Below are 16,780 nucleotides of genomic sequence, written 5' to 3'. Positions count from 1 at the left end.
ACCAATTTGCCTCCAGAGGACAAAAAATACATAAATAAGCAAAAAAAGACTCAATAAGGTAAGATAAATAAGTTATATATGATATTTTATATGTTTATTGATGGTTTCTGGCAATTTAAATTAATTTTACGTGTTTCTTCGTACACGAGACTGTACTGTCAAAATTTCCGAATGCAAAGTTTGAATGTTTGCATTATTTACCAAATACTTAATAATGTGCCGATATATTACTTTATAAGCCTAGATTATTGAATTATTATGAATATTCTTGTTATATTCAAATAACATAACTAACGAGTATAATTATATTGTTATCTGTCGATACGCTGGCAACACCATTTCGCCCGGCCACCTGTAAACAACATAGCGACATGACAGCCGAAACGTCACAATACTGAAGTTGCTTCTGACAGGTTCCGCCGAATAAGGAGATATAAAAAGATAATCCGGCGTGATTACGAGGCTTTTTTATACCCAGCCGTCGTCGAGTCCAGTGTTAGCGTAAGCCCCCGGTGAACTTAGTAACCGGTGGGCTTACTTTAAATTCAGTGCACCGTTTTAACCTAAAAGAACAATGTCAAAGGACTGTCATCATCGAGTTGAACTGCAAGTATTAATCTGTATCGTTCCCGTGGTCTTTTGGTAATTAGCATCCGGACATCGTGGCTAGTATTATGTTTCTATAGTTAGTTCACCATAGCTCCGTTCCAATCTATTTAAATTCAACTAAATTCTGGTGTTCATAGCATTACCATGTCAGATGTATAAACCATGTTGCCTTTCAAGAAATTATATTTATTTATTATAACTACCGCCGTCTTTTATTTAACTGAGCCCATTCTTTATTTTGTACATCTGACATTATAGATGGCATTATAGGTTGCATTTCTAGTAATTCTTATTTCAGAACATTCTCGGCCATAACATCAAACCGTAAGTTATATTGTTGGAAGGGGCGTGAGCAGCGTAAGGCATGGGGATCGAGACCTACTCCCTGAAATAACTTCTCCTCGCTCTATCCGAATTCCCTTTTCCTTATTTTATAATTCCAATTCCCCCTGATGTATATATATATGATATCCCCTCGTAGATCCTATTTAGGTACCCTTAACATCATATCATATTATTCTATATAATTATATGTGTTTGAACTAGTATTTAGTTAATTCTACGTGTTTTTCCAACATTCAAAATTTGTTGACTAAAGGCGATTTTTGTTGTTGTTTACAGCTGTTCCAAACCAACCGATTTGCCTCCAGACGACTAAAAATACATAAATAACCAAAAAAAGGACTCAATAAGGTAAGATAAATAAGTTATATATGATATTTTATATGTTTATTGATGGTTTATGGCAATTTAAAATAGTTTTACGTGTTTTTTCGTACACGAGACTGTACTGTCAAAATTTCCGAGTGCAAAGTGTGAATGTCGCATTATTTACCAAATACTTGATAATGTGCCGATATATTACTTTATAAGCCTAGAATATTGAATTATTATGAATATTATATATAATTATATGTGTTTGAACGAGTATATAGTTAATTTCACGTGTTTTCCCAACATTCAAAATTCGTTTACTAACGGCGATTTTTTTGTTGTTTACAACTAATCCAAACTGACCGATTTGCCTATAATATCCAGATAATTGACTGATCAGTCACGCCACAAGATAATAATTTATACGCAAAATATAATTTATATAAGATAATCGAACATTTTGATAAAGCCTCATGTTTCCCAAGAATTAAATTCTGTTTTCTAATGTGTAATTTTGTTTTGATTCCAGCCTATTTTCACGCATTGAAATGGAGGCCTTTGTAACAGACGACTCTGAGCAGGATTATGCATTCGAGTTATTATATGACCCTGATTCAAATGTTCTACTGGATGCCACCACCGATGTCGCAGACATCACCGATTTCACCGCAGGCCACTCGAGCAACTTTGAGGACGACTTCAACGGTTTAATTAACCGCATTGCAGAGGTGCTAGATGAAACCAGTATGGTGTCAGGAGTCGACACGTCCGAGGACCTACTCCCTGGCCCATCTCGGACAGAAACCAGAGGTCGAGCGGGTGGACGGCGTGGAAGAGAAAGTAGGGGCGGTCCTCCCAGAGGCAGCCAAGGAGGACATGCGAGGTTTAGTGCCAGTGTTACTGAACCGTGGTCAACAGAAGACTATACTCCAGCACCTGGACCGCTTACTGCTGACCCAAGTGTAAAAGTGAATGTTGACGTTCAGTCTGTTCATTGATTTTTTTTAAATGTAACCCTAGTCGTAAGTTAGAATTTAAAGATTTTTTAGTAGAGTATTTAATTTCTTTAATGTCTTTTGGTACCGATGTCTCGTCTTCTCCAGCTCTGAGGCGTCATGTGACGCTGGATTCGCCTGTAAGATTATCTGGAGACATGTCCAGACATACCTTACAGGCGATTTTAGCGACGCAGAAAAAGGCATATCCAACAAGGCTATGCAAGGTATGTGCCAAAAATAAAAAAAGGGGCGAGACTCGGTACATGTGTAAAGAGTGTGATGTTCCTCTTCACAAAGGCATCTGCTGGCAGAAATATTACACTATTCGTAATAACTAAACTGTTTCTGATTGTTCCTGAAAGTTTTATTTAAATATTCCCACAAATAAGCCAATAAACCAAGATTATATCATTTTCTAGAAAAAACCAATTTCACTCAAATTTGTCCGGGAATAGGGGCAAATTTTATCAAAACCTGCCGGGGCTGAAAGTGCTCTGTGTTCTCTATGTGTCCTTGTTTTTACGGATGTGTATGATATGATTTATGATGTATATCCTATGTTAGGCTTACTATATTATATTATTATTATTTTCTATCTGTGAACACTTCACCGGGTATTTAACTGTCATTCTGTATTTTTAACCATGTAGTTATAGCATTGTGAAGTTGTGATTATATTGAGATGCACGTCGCGTACTGTTACGCTTCACGGCGACAAATTTAATCTATAGTTTCGTTACTTTGCAGAATATTTTGAACGAACACGATCTGTGTAAATTTAATGATGGAGTAACTAAGAATGAGTAGGTACTGAAAAGGGAAGGAAGACTCTGGTGGTCGAAATGAAACGCTCGATCGTCTCAACAGAGATCCGTTTAATGCGGTAGACGATAGAAATATTGGGTTACAATCTTATTTATTACAAATACAGGTTTGGTCATAAAGTTACATAAAAACAAGAACATTCGATCAATTATTATATTAGGAATTTACATTGCCAAGCGTAGTGACCTGAAGGAGTTAATCCATCATGCAGGTACAGCACACATTATATTGTCGTAGGAACACGTCAAATCACAAGTATCAAATCGAAAATCTTACTATTATAAAGAAAAATTACATACTAATTTATTCCTATAAAGTGCGAACAATATAGGGCTTTGTTTGGGAGTACTGGGCCAAAGGCGCCCAGTGTGACAACCGCTGGTTGAAGCTTTATAGATTTAGCTACCCAAAGCCACTCCACAATCCTCGAATTAAGTCCTTTGCAGGGAGGGGTACGCCTGCGGGTTTTCTAACTCAATTATTTTATTTAATTAAGTGCATTTTTCCTCGTGTTCTATGGACTGAACACAGATGGCAATAGCATAAAAAAAAAGAAGAAATTATACTTATTTAATTTATATTCGAGGATTGTGGACCGTCAAAAGCTGGCTGGTCAGACGGGTGCAGTTGTATTGATGATTAGACCAACCGAAGACAAAGAAAGCCCTATATATACGTATATTTGGTGAGATGTGGCACCACAAAGCTCTCCGATCATATGACAATCACGTCCGGTGAAATGCCCTTTCTGCGCGCGGGAAGAACGGTTTTGTCCCGCGGAAATTAACCCGGCGTAATTAATTTATTTGGTAGGATTAATTTGCCCGGGTGGAATAACAGAATGCGTAAACAAAACAATTAAAAAGAACTTAAGAAGGCCAAGCACAGAAATCGATATATCGACACAAAAAGGTTCGCGCGTCAGGTAACGTGCCTCTATCTGATTTTTACAGATGGCAGTGCAGGTTCAGGAAATCGATAAACGCCGTTCTTTTTAAACCAAGAAAAAGGACGGCATAGGAGAATTTAAGACGACAATTGACTACTTTACACCTCGCTTAACGTATATTGTGGTACCACATACCACACTACAAACCTCACAGGTAAATTACACTTAATTCCTTAACACGTAAATGGCAATATTAAAACTTTTAAACATTAAAGGGATCCTATACGCTACGAAACAATTATTACACTATGACAATTAAAAATAATACCAATAACACCTAGAATTAATTTTTCACTGACAGGGCATGGCTTTAATATTATATAATCCCAAGAGGGAGGCAAGCTTGAAATAAATTTGCGTAAATTAGACACGAAATAAAAAGGAAGACAAAAGTTATTAACAAACAAAGTTATAGTTATACAAATATTATATAGTTATAGTTATACAAAGGAGAAATCATGTCCAAAACGCATTGTCTATTGTAAACACATATTTTTCAGTAATTTTGTCAGATTCCTTTTCCCTTCTGGCGTAGGTATTTTTTCTTTTCTTGCTGAACAAGGTATTTTAGTCCATCTAAATTATTTGTTTGACTGAAATAGTTTTCAATTCAGGTGTACAAATTTCTGACAGACTTCTATACTATGTTTAAAATGTTTATTTGTCCCTTAAAATGGTCGAAATCAGTGTTTCTAAACCTTTTTACAGCTGTGGATTACTGAAATTATTAGAAACGTTTTACGCACCGCTAACGTATAAGGAAAACATATTATATAATAACGTATGAAAGCAGTTAATTTCGTCACGTAAAACCATTAATATATTTAAGGACAAAAACACAATGCTCAAATACTTACAGTTGCACAGGTTTTTATTAAAATTTTAGCATTAGCATTTGGACGCCCAAAAATTGCGGACCAAAAGAAAAATTTCTGAAGACCACTGGTCTAAATTATACATTGGCATCATTAAATATACAACCAAGCCAGGGCTCGAAATAGACCGGAACGCACCGGAGCGCCGTTCCTGTTCGTGAAATTCTAAAAGATACCGTTCCGGCTCGTGGATTCTTTGAAAATTGCGTTCCGTTTCGTGTTATTGAGATAATATTGCATGTAGGAATATAGTTCTTAAAGCTGTAAGAACTGATTCGTGAGAATATGTTAGGTTATTTATTAACGATTAGTCCTACAAGGTCTACAATATAATATAGGCTGTTCGGTTTTCAGATGTGCTCCAAATTTGTAATTATTTACCCTTACAAGCAGGGCTGAATTTACAAAAAGGGCTACAGGTCCGGGACCTAAATTTAGTAGGTCTACAGAACCCGAAAAATAATGTGAAATCACAAAAGAACCTTGCAGCGAAGGAATACACAAATATACGAGCTTCTAGAATTTTGAAGATAAGAGCCCAATTCTAAGAAAATTCATGAAAAATAAGTGATTTTGCACAAACAAACATAAAATAATATGAAAAAACCATTAAAAAAATAATTGAAAAAAACAGGTTTTAGTATTTCTCTGTATCCATCTTTCAGAATCGTCCTTGTTTCTCTTATGAATGCCGGATTTATCTGAAATACCATCTGAGATATTATCTGGCACCACATAGTGCAAGGCACAAAAACAAGTCATTATCTTCCAATACTGGAGTAATATTTTTTGTGTTAAATATAATAATTGCTATAGGTACTATATAATTATTATAATACCATTAATATCGATAATTCCTAGTATGTATCATCTGCAAAGAATAATATTTTCTGAATTAGGTACCTACCTACACTTACCTATTTTAATAACAACTGTTGTTTCACTATTGCAAAAAAAAAGTTTTTAATTTTTTTCTTCAATTTTCTAGTAGGTTTTTTAAACGGAATACTTACATAGTTTTCAACTGCACCACAGTGGATCAAATAAACAGATGTGGATGGTTCAATGTCATATTGCCGAGATAATAATAGTATGTAAATGATTGTCGGTTCGTGATTAGACTGTGGTTCTATATCATTTAGTGTTCTTAAAACTGTTGAATACCTACATAGGTAGTAGGTACATCAATATTATTGTATATTTGCATAGTAGAAGCTGTTACCTTATGGCAGTGAAATTTAATGCTGCTCTGGTCTTTTCATTTTCTGATGTTTTAAAATAACTCCACAATATTGAAACAAGTTATAATTTTTGGGGGTGTCTTCACAGCCTTTCTGGTGTTTATCATTTTGAAGTGTTTGTATTTTTCTTCACCAATAACTTTTTTTAAAAAATCACAGGGAATAATTTTGGTTCAAGTTTTTCTGTATGAAAATGGAGACCAAGCTATACATATCAACAGACGACGTAATAAAATAATGACTGACACCTTATTTTATCAACCAAAAGTTGAAACGGCCAACTACTATGCTATAACCAATTCATAAATAAAAGCACCATATCTATGTATTAATTAAATACATAGAAATAGGTATGTACCTACATATTATACATATTCGGTGTAAAAACCTCAAAAATGATAATCATGCACGACTATTGCCACTCGATTACTAATGGTAGGTAGGTACCTATCTATCATACATTTTTTTAACTTCAATGTGACCTGTATGGGCATTGGTTAATAATAATCGCTGGCAAGCTATATTATTTCGTCTAGGTATCTTATAGGTTCAAAATGCTTGGGTGACTAGGTACAATGAAAAAATGGCGTTGCGAAAACCTTTATAACATTTTGTAGTCTTGGGACATCTCTCAACAGCAGCCTCAAAATGATTGATTCCTTGCTATAATTAGAAGAGAGGCGATCTTCCTGTTTTTTTATCTTCACAGAATTATTAAACTCATTATTTCGTTCTTCCAGTCAGCTTTGAACGTAATATTAGATTGATTAAGGGCATTAAGACGAGATATAGGTACCTAGGTACCTAACTTGCCGACAACACCGAGTTGAGTCTTTATTTTAATTGAGGCTTTTCAGCGATTAGGAATGCAGTATATGTATGAATAGAATAGTTACCTAAATTATAATAATACTTATATTATAAGTACCCACATATAATTTGATTTTTTACGGCGTATTGAAAACCTGTGTTATTAAAAATCTATAAACCTTATAGAGATAGGTACCTATCTTCTTCTTATTGTGCCATCCCCTAGCGGAGGTCGACCACCATCAAGGCGATCTTATCTTTTCGTCTGCTACCCGGAACAGTTCGGTGGAGCTGCACTCGTACCAATCACGGAGGTTCTTAAGCCACGAAATGCGGCGCCGTCCTCTGCTACGCTTCCCATTGATCTTTCCTTGATTGACAAGTTGGGGAATGCTGTATATGTGTCCTCTCATAATGTGGTCGAGGTATTGTAGTTTCCTGGTTTTGATACTACTACTCGGTCCTTCCCCATTCGATTGAGAACTTCAACATTATTTGTCACCCGGTCAGTCCAAGGAATTTTGAGGATGCGTCTATACAGCCACATCTCGAAAGCTTTAAGTCTCCGTGATATCTCTTGGTTTAGCATCCATACTTCCATGCCATAGAAAAGAATTGAGAGCACATAACAACGTACCATACGCAGTCTCAGACCTAAGTTAAGATCTCGATTGCTAAGGAGGCGTCTCATTTTGAGAAAGGCGCTCCTTGCGATCTCAATTGTAGTTTTTATTTCCTGAGACTGGTCCCATTCCTCATTGACCCATAATATCGTTGTTAGGCAAAAAATACAGCAAATCATTAATAATTTATAATTATTATGCTGTGTTATAATATATGAATCATTAATTTTTACTGTTTATGTGTTAGCAGATCTAAAAAACTATAACGAAGTGATCGTATACTATTTTAAGCCTTTAACTTCCAAGTCGTATTTCTGATATAAATTTTATAAGCCCCACATGCCTATACGCTGAAATGATTCATTATTTTTCTATGTTACTTAGAGAAGCTTCATACATCGATTGGCGTAGGCCGTAGCGTATCGTTATACCGTACAATAGACAAAGGGTTAAGTTGACGATTATTCGTTATAAGAAAATATAATATATTATGAATTTTGCAGCAATGTGAAAATAGATTACGGCAAAGCAATAATTCCTTACGGGGCATCCCAAGTTTTCTAATGCAGCTCGAAGACGGTGAATTCCCATAACACGGGTAAGTACAGCGCAATTATTTTTTACTCTAGTATGCTTAAAATGTAATGACGTCATTCTTTAGTTCCTCGTACCTACTGCACGTGCGTACCTACTTCGAAACATTTTGATTTTTGATAATAGTGTAAAGATAAACCATCACTTATTTTATAATAAAATAGTGTTTTGAATGTATAGTTTCGTTATAATTATTACATTGAACTAGCTAAAGTTTTGTGATGTGATTTTACTTCATTTTATGACATGTGATTCGTAACCAATGTCGTTTGCCTAATCTAAATTGTTTTTAGGTGATCGAAGTTGGATCCTGAACAATTATTACCTACCACATGAGATGAAAAAAAATACTCAGTATTCTTCGCCTAGAGAGATCCCACTTATCATCTGGGTCAATGTCAATGTTGGCGTAAGTAGTAAGTACCTACTTATAAGATTTTACGCATGGATAAACAGTCTAGGGTAAACAGTCTATTGTAGAAAAAAAAACTATCAATTATAATCTGGATGGCGAACCCTTTTGAGTAGGTATATTAATATTTTACTAAATAACTAAATGAATACTTTTTTAATCAATTTTTATGGGTAATGATTACTCTCTGGTGTTTGCATTTCTCCATCGCCAACCACCACGTCTCGACACACATAGTCGAGCGTATACCATGGTGTACCGAACATTGGGCGTTTTTCATAGCTGTGCTAAGAGTGACACCTGTAGAATCTTCCCGATATCTCGATTGGCGTGCAAGAATGCATGATTTCTAGTCCAATTTAATCTATTATGGTCATGCCTCAATGAAAAAAGACCTTGCTCATCATATGACGTTTCAAACTTTTTGAAAGAAATAGTGCCCCATAGAAACCAAGTTACAATAACCGAGCGGGTATTAAAACTTACTCGTTTGTATACATTGATATAAGTACCATGATAATACACCGTTTCATACAAAATCACAATATTAAAGTGGGCAAGTTTTGCAGAATAGGTCAAAGACATCTTTCAAAAATCTCGAATAATCCTTTTTTTGCAATGTGGGTAAAGTTAATATTTAACTACTTGCTACAATATAATATAATATATATATTAGCGTTTTGGAAAGAAATGTTGTACAACAATAACCCTTATTGCGATGTAGGCAGGGTTAATTTTTCAACCACATTTATCCACATTTTTATGTCCAGAGAGAATGATATTTGAATGAATGGATGGGACCTGTCGGATCTTGATTTCTATTAGCATCGTTTGCGAGGGTCCTTTCAATTTTTCAAATTGCGTATTCTCATATAAATGTTTGTATTCTATACAGGTGCCGTACGTAAACAAAAAGAACTGATGACTTCATTAAAATCGATTATTCTAACTCGGAGAAAGATCAGATGCGGTGCCTGGACATGCTCGCCACATACTGCGTGCAGGAAGCTAACCATGAAAAGAATATAAACATGAAACGGGATCTGTTCACCAAAGCCACAAACCTATACACCACTGCCGACAAAATCATCATGTATGATCATGTAAGACGATACCTACCCACTTTCATTACCTATTTTATTCAACCTAGTCAAATTTTGTTCAAATTTCTTTATATATAATAATATGAAGTGAACTTTACAATTTACAAGTTCAATCCATTCACAACATGACTTGGAAAAACAAAATGAAAACAACTGATTTTTCATTATACAACAGCCGAATTTACTTTACCGGCGAAAATGCTGTACATCTGTATTTTTTTTTTTTGCAGAATCTTTTGGGCCGAGCATACTTGTGCTTGTTGGAGGGTGATAAAGTGGTGGACGGTGGATGCGCAATTCAATTTTGTGGTGAATCAATCTTCCAACAACATCCCCTCGCTGTTCTGGAAAGTGTGCATCGCTTTCAATAAAAAAGGACTACCGCAGCGCTCTCGGCTTCTACAGGGAAACTCTGAGAACCAACCCCAACCGCCTGGCTTTTCTCCGTCTCCGTTTCGGCATGGGCCATTGCTTTATGAAGCTAAATAATCAGGATAAAGCAAGGTTTGGGATACTTACATTGTTTTAAATATTTTTCACAGCAAACGTCAATCTGTGAAATGAGAATATACTCATCTCTCATTTAAAATAGTTCAATATAATAGTTTAAATATTGTGCCAAGTGCAATTTTGCATTATCTATCTTATATTAAAATTCTAAATAGTCATGACTCTTGACTCTGGATCCAATTGGTAATGCAAGTGGCTAAACATCCATTTCTCATAAAAAAAATATTTTATATTTAAAATATTTTTTCCAATGAAAAACCATTATAGTGTAACAATAATTTAACCCTGATCATCCACAGATACGATTTCTAGTGCGCATGAATTACACAACTGATAAACATTCTACGAATAATGTTTGCTTTATAATAATTATTGACCTAAGAATAAGGTAGTATTATTTTGAAATACGCCATTTCTATTGGCATTTCCCAGTGGCTAAGCCACAACATACGACCGTAGCCATAACCATAATCTAACCTAACCGAAATTTTTTTTTTTTTTAAATCGGTACATGTTCAAACACGGGCATTACCATGATCTTACTCCCTACTTCATTTATCATTTGTCAATTTATGGCTACGGCCGTATGTTGTAGCTTAACCACTGGGAAATGCCAATAAATATGGCGTATTTCAAAAAATAGTACCTTATTCTTAGGTCAATAATTATTATAAAGCAAACATTATTCGTAGAATGTTTATCACATTTGAATGGTCAAAGACATAGCTTATAATTAGTATCTTTAGAATTATCTTCAAATGTGTTAATCGTGCCAATTTTTTAATAATAAAATGCCTAATTTTTGTTAAATTTGGGATCACAAAGATTATTTTATAAATTTTTTTTTATCGTAAATATGTCACTATATAATGTTAACATTAATTTTACTAATGGTTTTGTAAATGCGTTTAAAAAATAATGAATCTAAAAAATATTAATACCACTGCACATGGATGTACCGAAATATGACTATATTCTAAAACATTAGAGCGAAAAGTTTAAAAAAATACTATTTTATGTAATAAAAATACTTTATGCAGTCATCAATTGTTTAAAATAAATATAAAGGATAATAAGGCTTCAAAATTATATAAATAGATTATCTAAAACGTTTAAGGAATGTCCAGGATTATGCTCTGAATATACCTAATAGGTTGAGCAAATGGCTGACATCCATTTCTCCTAAAAAACAAAATCTGTCAATACAAACCTCTACTCTGTGGAGGCCCATATGATCCTATTAGGATCGGACATGGTCGAAAGAAAAAAGAAAAAGAATACCATAAAAGCTCCATTTTTACCTACGCTGAGCATGTGGGCCGTTAAGTCTGTAAAGAAAACACGAAGAAATTATATGAACCTATAATTATGTCTGATTAATAAAATTACATACTTAATGTAAATATTATGATATAAATTTCATATATCACATGAGTATGAAATGAAATTTATGACGAAAAGAATAAAATCCTTTCTACATAAATTTTAAAAAGATCTCATTGCTCCATCTATCTAGTAATCATAATAGTAATTCAAGAACCTTGTCTATCCGCTTAATTCAGCAGGGTGAAAATTTTTCTCAGTTCAGTTCATTCAGTTGTCTTGTAATTTGTTTTCAGGGTTACAATCAAGTCCAATAACAACACAGAGAATCGGGGGTTGTGTGCGGAGAACTGTTACTAATTTGCACGAGAAACCGCGACCAGGCTACGCAGTTTGCACTTTCTGCATTTGTCCTGCCGCACTTTGGCCTCGAGCAGATGTATATCATTTTATCGAGGGGATTCAGAGAATGTATGTATATTTTATATCATATTTGTATAGGCGTACAGTTAAAAATATATTTTTTACTGGCCCTACAATCCGATGTGGATCTCGGCTGCCTCATGAAGAGGTCTCATAACAGATATTTTTTACAAGAAATATATGATCGTTTGCCCAACCTATTGGGTCCACAGCTTAACAGTTGATATTCCTAAATAATACACGTGATTTAAGAATGTAACAGTCTTCATTGAAAATATTTAACTTGGAACAGCCTCAGTAAAATACCCATTCGAAAAATCTTGGGCTGACTCAGCTGGCATGCGATAAATCTAGGGTTGATTCCCATGTCATGTTCTAACATTTTTATCAATTAGGTTTGTTTCTGAACCTGTTTCGAGTTATGTATGGAAGATTGATGAATGTTTCATTGTTAAATCTTGTGTAACATCTTGAAGAATCTATAATTTAATTTAAACTATTAAAAAGTACTAGTATGTCAGTACGAAAATTCGAAGAGATCCTTATGCTATCTATGAATCAAAATTTGTATATAATAGAATATGACCTGGTATTCACCACTTAAGAATATTGCTTTACAATAATTGTTTTGTTCACCCATACGCACTTGCGGCAGGCCGCTGCGGCTAGCCGGCATACAAAAAACGATATGCGGCTAGCCGCGATGCGGCCTGCCGCAAGTGTGTATGGGCACTAAGCTTTTTATCAAGTCATCATCATCAGCCGGGGTCGATCTACAGTTGGATGAAGGCCTCCCTTAGCTTCCTCCATTTTTCTCGGTCCATAATTCTTTACTGCCACATACATCCTTCTTCTTGGTCGTTCACTCATGGCTGAGGATCGTGACCACTTTTTAATTTTGCCATCCAACTTTATTGCTGAGTTTTTTCTTATTTTTTTATCAAGTATGAGGACTGAAATTTATGTTCTAGTCTATATTATTATAATGTTGTAATTATTATTGTTAATACTGTATGGTGGGCGAATTTAAATAATTCATGCAAAGCCAATGTATAAATATATTAAGTTGTTTTATTGTATTCAACAATTATTCCTTCACTGGGCCTCCCAATGTTTCAAAAATGTCATAAAGGCTCAACCAAACAACTACGAGATAATAAAAATTCTTGGATCACTATACGCTAAATCTACCTTTCAATCTTAACGAGATGTAGCTCGTGCACATCTCAAGAAAGTCACTGATCAATTCCCAGATGACATCGAAGCTTGGATTTAATTAGAGCAGTCTGATTTGCAGTTATATCATCCCATTTTTTATTAATATACAAGACATAAACTTTCATTTTTAAAGATATAATAATTATGTATAACCATCTTAGTCATTTTGTCATGTGTCTTTGTTTCATCGTTGATACTAGATAGATCAATATACACTTCAGAGAAGAGGTGTTTATTATCTGCATTGTGAAACTTGTAAAACAGTTTAGAGATTCACACAATTCACCAAGCACGTCTTTATAGCGAGCAGCAGCCATATTGTAGATCCAATTCATGGTCCGAAATATGTGTATCTATATGACAAGGGTGATCGACTAAATCTCATGGAGCAATTTGGGATAAAAAAGTGTATTCCAAAAAAGTCTATGTGGATGTTAACTCATTCGACGCGGATGACACGGCTGCCGTGTCCCCGTTAAGCGGCCGATCGATCCAATTAACATGTTATTTAAATGCGGTAATTAAAAAGTAATTAAAAGGTTTTCAGCGATTGTGTTAATCTGTAAAAGACTTGTTTTCGCAGGGTTTAATTGAATTTTAAAAACTAACCCAACACCATCTGTAAGTTGTCTTATTTCAATGAAAAAAATATGCATGACTGACAAAGTTTAATGTGCACTATTTATGGCAGTTCTTAACAGCCTACCTCCACCCTTCACCACTACTATCTATGCAATGTGCTGCTCACCCATCTAATGGTTAAACAATCAATGAAATGTAAAAACAATAAATTGTTGACTACGTAGTATACGTTTATACAGCAAATATTTTAAGTAATATTCTGTATAAAAACTATATCACGTTTGCTTAATCTTATCAATGCTTTTTTGTTTGCAGTATGAGAATTGTTTGAACAAATTCCACGCTCACCATAATGTGGATGATTTGATTTACATGGCCCGAGCAGTGTCGTATGCGAATCGACTCCAGGAAGCCAATATAGCTTTGCTACGAGCCAGACGAGTTGGGCCTTGTAACGGCTCTCTACTCTACACCATGGTGCTCATCCTGAGAAGAATGTCCGCCCACGTTTTGATTGGTCACAGAAGTTTATTACTTTCAATACTTACCTATGTAACTACCTACCCACAGAAAATTGATTAATTTTTGTATCATAAATTTCATGATTTTTCCTTTATAACATTGATGATTTATTGTAATATATTTAGACCAAGCAAAGAAATTACACGTTACACCTTCTTACATTTTTAAGTTTAAGTCGACCACCCAGTTAAGTACCTCTTGGATTGATGATTGTTAATAGAAAGGTAGTTTAAAGTATTTTAATAAATAATTGATGTTTTATGATAAATGTTGAATTTCATTTTTTCACCCTTTCCTTTGCTCAGCTGTTATAAAATATTATTATATTCGCAGAGAGCATAATATTCATAGACTATAGATACATCTAGACGCCACCCGTTGCATTGCTAAATGAAGCTGCGTGCCATGCGTTTGGTTTGTGGGCGAGCGAACGCATTCGTCTACAAATGTTCGAGACCATAGACAATTTCGGTAGTGCTCGCACTAGACGCTCAGAATTAAAATATAATTTTCTATTTTTTTTACGTTATATAGTATTTTTAAGCGGTCAAAATGCAACCATTAGGTAAAGATATCCATAATTTAAGTTATTTTAAAGAAACTAGGTCACTGATATTAAAATATATAATAATATACAAATAAATTATCACGAACATGTATCAACTTACCTATGAAGCGTAATACCATCTTTCCTGCTTAAATAACTAAAAATATTTACCAATGACTATGTTTAACACAAAAAATAGCAATTTAGCAACACGAGCTACGACGCTACGTGAAGCGATTTACCACAATTTGTCGGCGATACTTTTGGAAACTAACTCAAACATATGTAGACCTTTTATCTTACTCTAGCGCGTGTCGCAGAGATTATAAGGGTGCCGAATACTTTCCCACTCGCACTCATGCATCGTTTTTGTTCAGGCCTTGATAATATTACTAATTACACTTTTGGAGGAGTCCACACTGCTCTAAAGGGATCTTATAGAATATACTATATCACAATATTTGTGAAAGTGACATTCTTTATGAACATAAAACACAATTTTAAAACATATCTGCTCGATTAATGGAACCGCTGGAAGCTGTGTCCCATTGTATTCTTACCAAGCCGCAAAGGTCAACAATACTAGCATAATTTGTAAAAAGCTTCAGTCACATTACGGCTAGTTATTCCGTAATTGGATATAATACTGGTGACTAAATTGGTAAAGCGCATCGGCCAGAATTCAATGTATACAGGTTCGAATTCTGTCAGGTGTCATATTTTTTTAAGTACCAATGTTTCTGAGGTGTTTTCAAACAGTGCAAGTAGGTAGATATATTGTTCTTGTCGGTTTATAGGAAGCCAGCGGCAAACAAATTTTGATAGCTTTTTAGCTGATATACCTACTGGATTATTTGTTAGGTTAGGTTTTCATTTTTGTATTCATGAATTTTGCCAAAATCAGCAATAAAAATTGGCGCGGTTCCCGCCTGGCTTTCTGTAAACTGACTTGCACCGGTATGTAAATCAGTGCCCCGCAACCTTTTCTCACCCACGACACACCACAGGTCTTCACAGAAGACAGTGACACACCGCATGTAAAACAATTTATACACCAAAACATGGACCCCACATCCTGAAGGGGGACCCCAGACTAGGATATTTGCCCCCCCTACCTATCGCTAAGGTTAAAGACAGTGTGATACTCTAAAATAGAGTTTTTAAAATGGTGTTTGAGGTAAAATTAATGGTATTGAATGTTTGTATTTATTAATACATCCACTTGAATTATGGTTAGTTGTCTGGTTAAGAATATTTGTTTGTCGAATATTGACACAATAATAATAAATAATTATTGTAACCTACAATCGAATGTTTTAAATTATTAATACCAGCGTAGTAAAATAGCGCTGCAGTCAATTATTTTTCATATGTGAGCAAATTTGTAATTTGTGTTTATCTTACTTATCTGGTTGACCTGCCACGCAGTCCCACCTCTGAGCCTGGTCCCCCAGGCTAGAGGCCTATCAGTCCCCCACCCTGTGGGGGCCATGCACCAAAATAACATTAGTTTATGTTTTTTTAGTTGATACATAATTAAATATACATAACAGACGAGGAAGAACTAAATGTACATTTGCATGTATTTGTATTAATAACAAATTAATGTGATACCTGAGCTTCTTTCAATGAAGGTAAAAGTTTTATATATTTTTTGACTTGATATTTGAAAAAGCAACCCGAAGTTTTTGGTTATACTACATTCTCGAAATTTTTAATTATAACTTGAGTTGAAAAACTTTTGCACACATATATCGTAGATATGGTAGCTGAACTGCAATAGCCTTGTCGGAAATCCAAGAATATTCTTTTTTAACCGAAATCCAGAAAATAGCCAATGGAACATCTGCAAAATTCAGTTTTTAGAGTCCCATCGTTTCTCAATTCAACTAATTCCTCTCAAATTTATAGAGAAAGCGCTTCTATAGAATTTTCGGCATTGGTTGCGAAAGGGTTTCGAAT

General features: G+C 34.7%; 1 protein-coding gene across 5 annotated transcripts; it reads left to right on the top strand.

Annotated features, from left to right (window-relative positions):
- The first annotated feature begins 371 nt into the window (after nt 1-371).
- Nucleotides 372-14,536, top strand: LOC147080097 (uncharacterized). Of its 5 annotated transcripts, none has more exons than XM_085947899.1 (9): nt 372-606; nt 1,231-1,302; nt 1,793-2,285; nt 8,088-8,182; nt 8,472-8,594; nt 9,486-9,693; nt 9,924-10,197; nt 11,823-11,997; nt 14,065-14,536. In XM_085947899.1, the coding sequence occupies exon 3, from the start codon at nt 1,812-1,814 to the stop codon at nt 2,259-2,261; it is 450 nt and encodes a 149-aa protein (XP_085804025.1). In that variant the 5' UTR covers nt 372-606; nt 1,231-1,302; nt 1,793-1,811; the 3' UTR covers nt 2,262-2,285; nt 8,088-8,182; nt 8,472-8,594; nt 9,486-9,693; nt 9,924-10,197; nt 11,823-11,997; nt 14,065-14,536. The 5 variants fall into 5 exon arrangements, with proteins under 5 accessions (XP_085804025.1, XP_085804009.1, XP_085804001.1 ...); XM_085947883.1 differs by having other exon boundaries at nt 372-642; XM_085947875.1 differs by having other exon boundaries at nt 372-665; nt 1,793-2,225.
- Nucleotides 14,537-16,780: the final 2,244 nt, after the last annotated feature.

This window comes from Rhyacophila brunnea, unplaced genomic scaffold (assembly GCF_057557595.1).
Source record: "Rhyacophila brunnea isolate RB1 unplaced genomic scaffold, BYU_Rbru_1.0 scaffold_1, whole genome shotgun sequence".
Lineage (NCBI taxonomy): Eukaryota > Metazoa > Arthropoda > Insecta > Trichoptera > Rhyacophilidae > Rhyacophila > Rhyacophila brunnea.
This window is presented reverse-complemented; position numbering and strand designations above follow the sequence as displayed.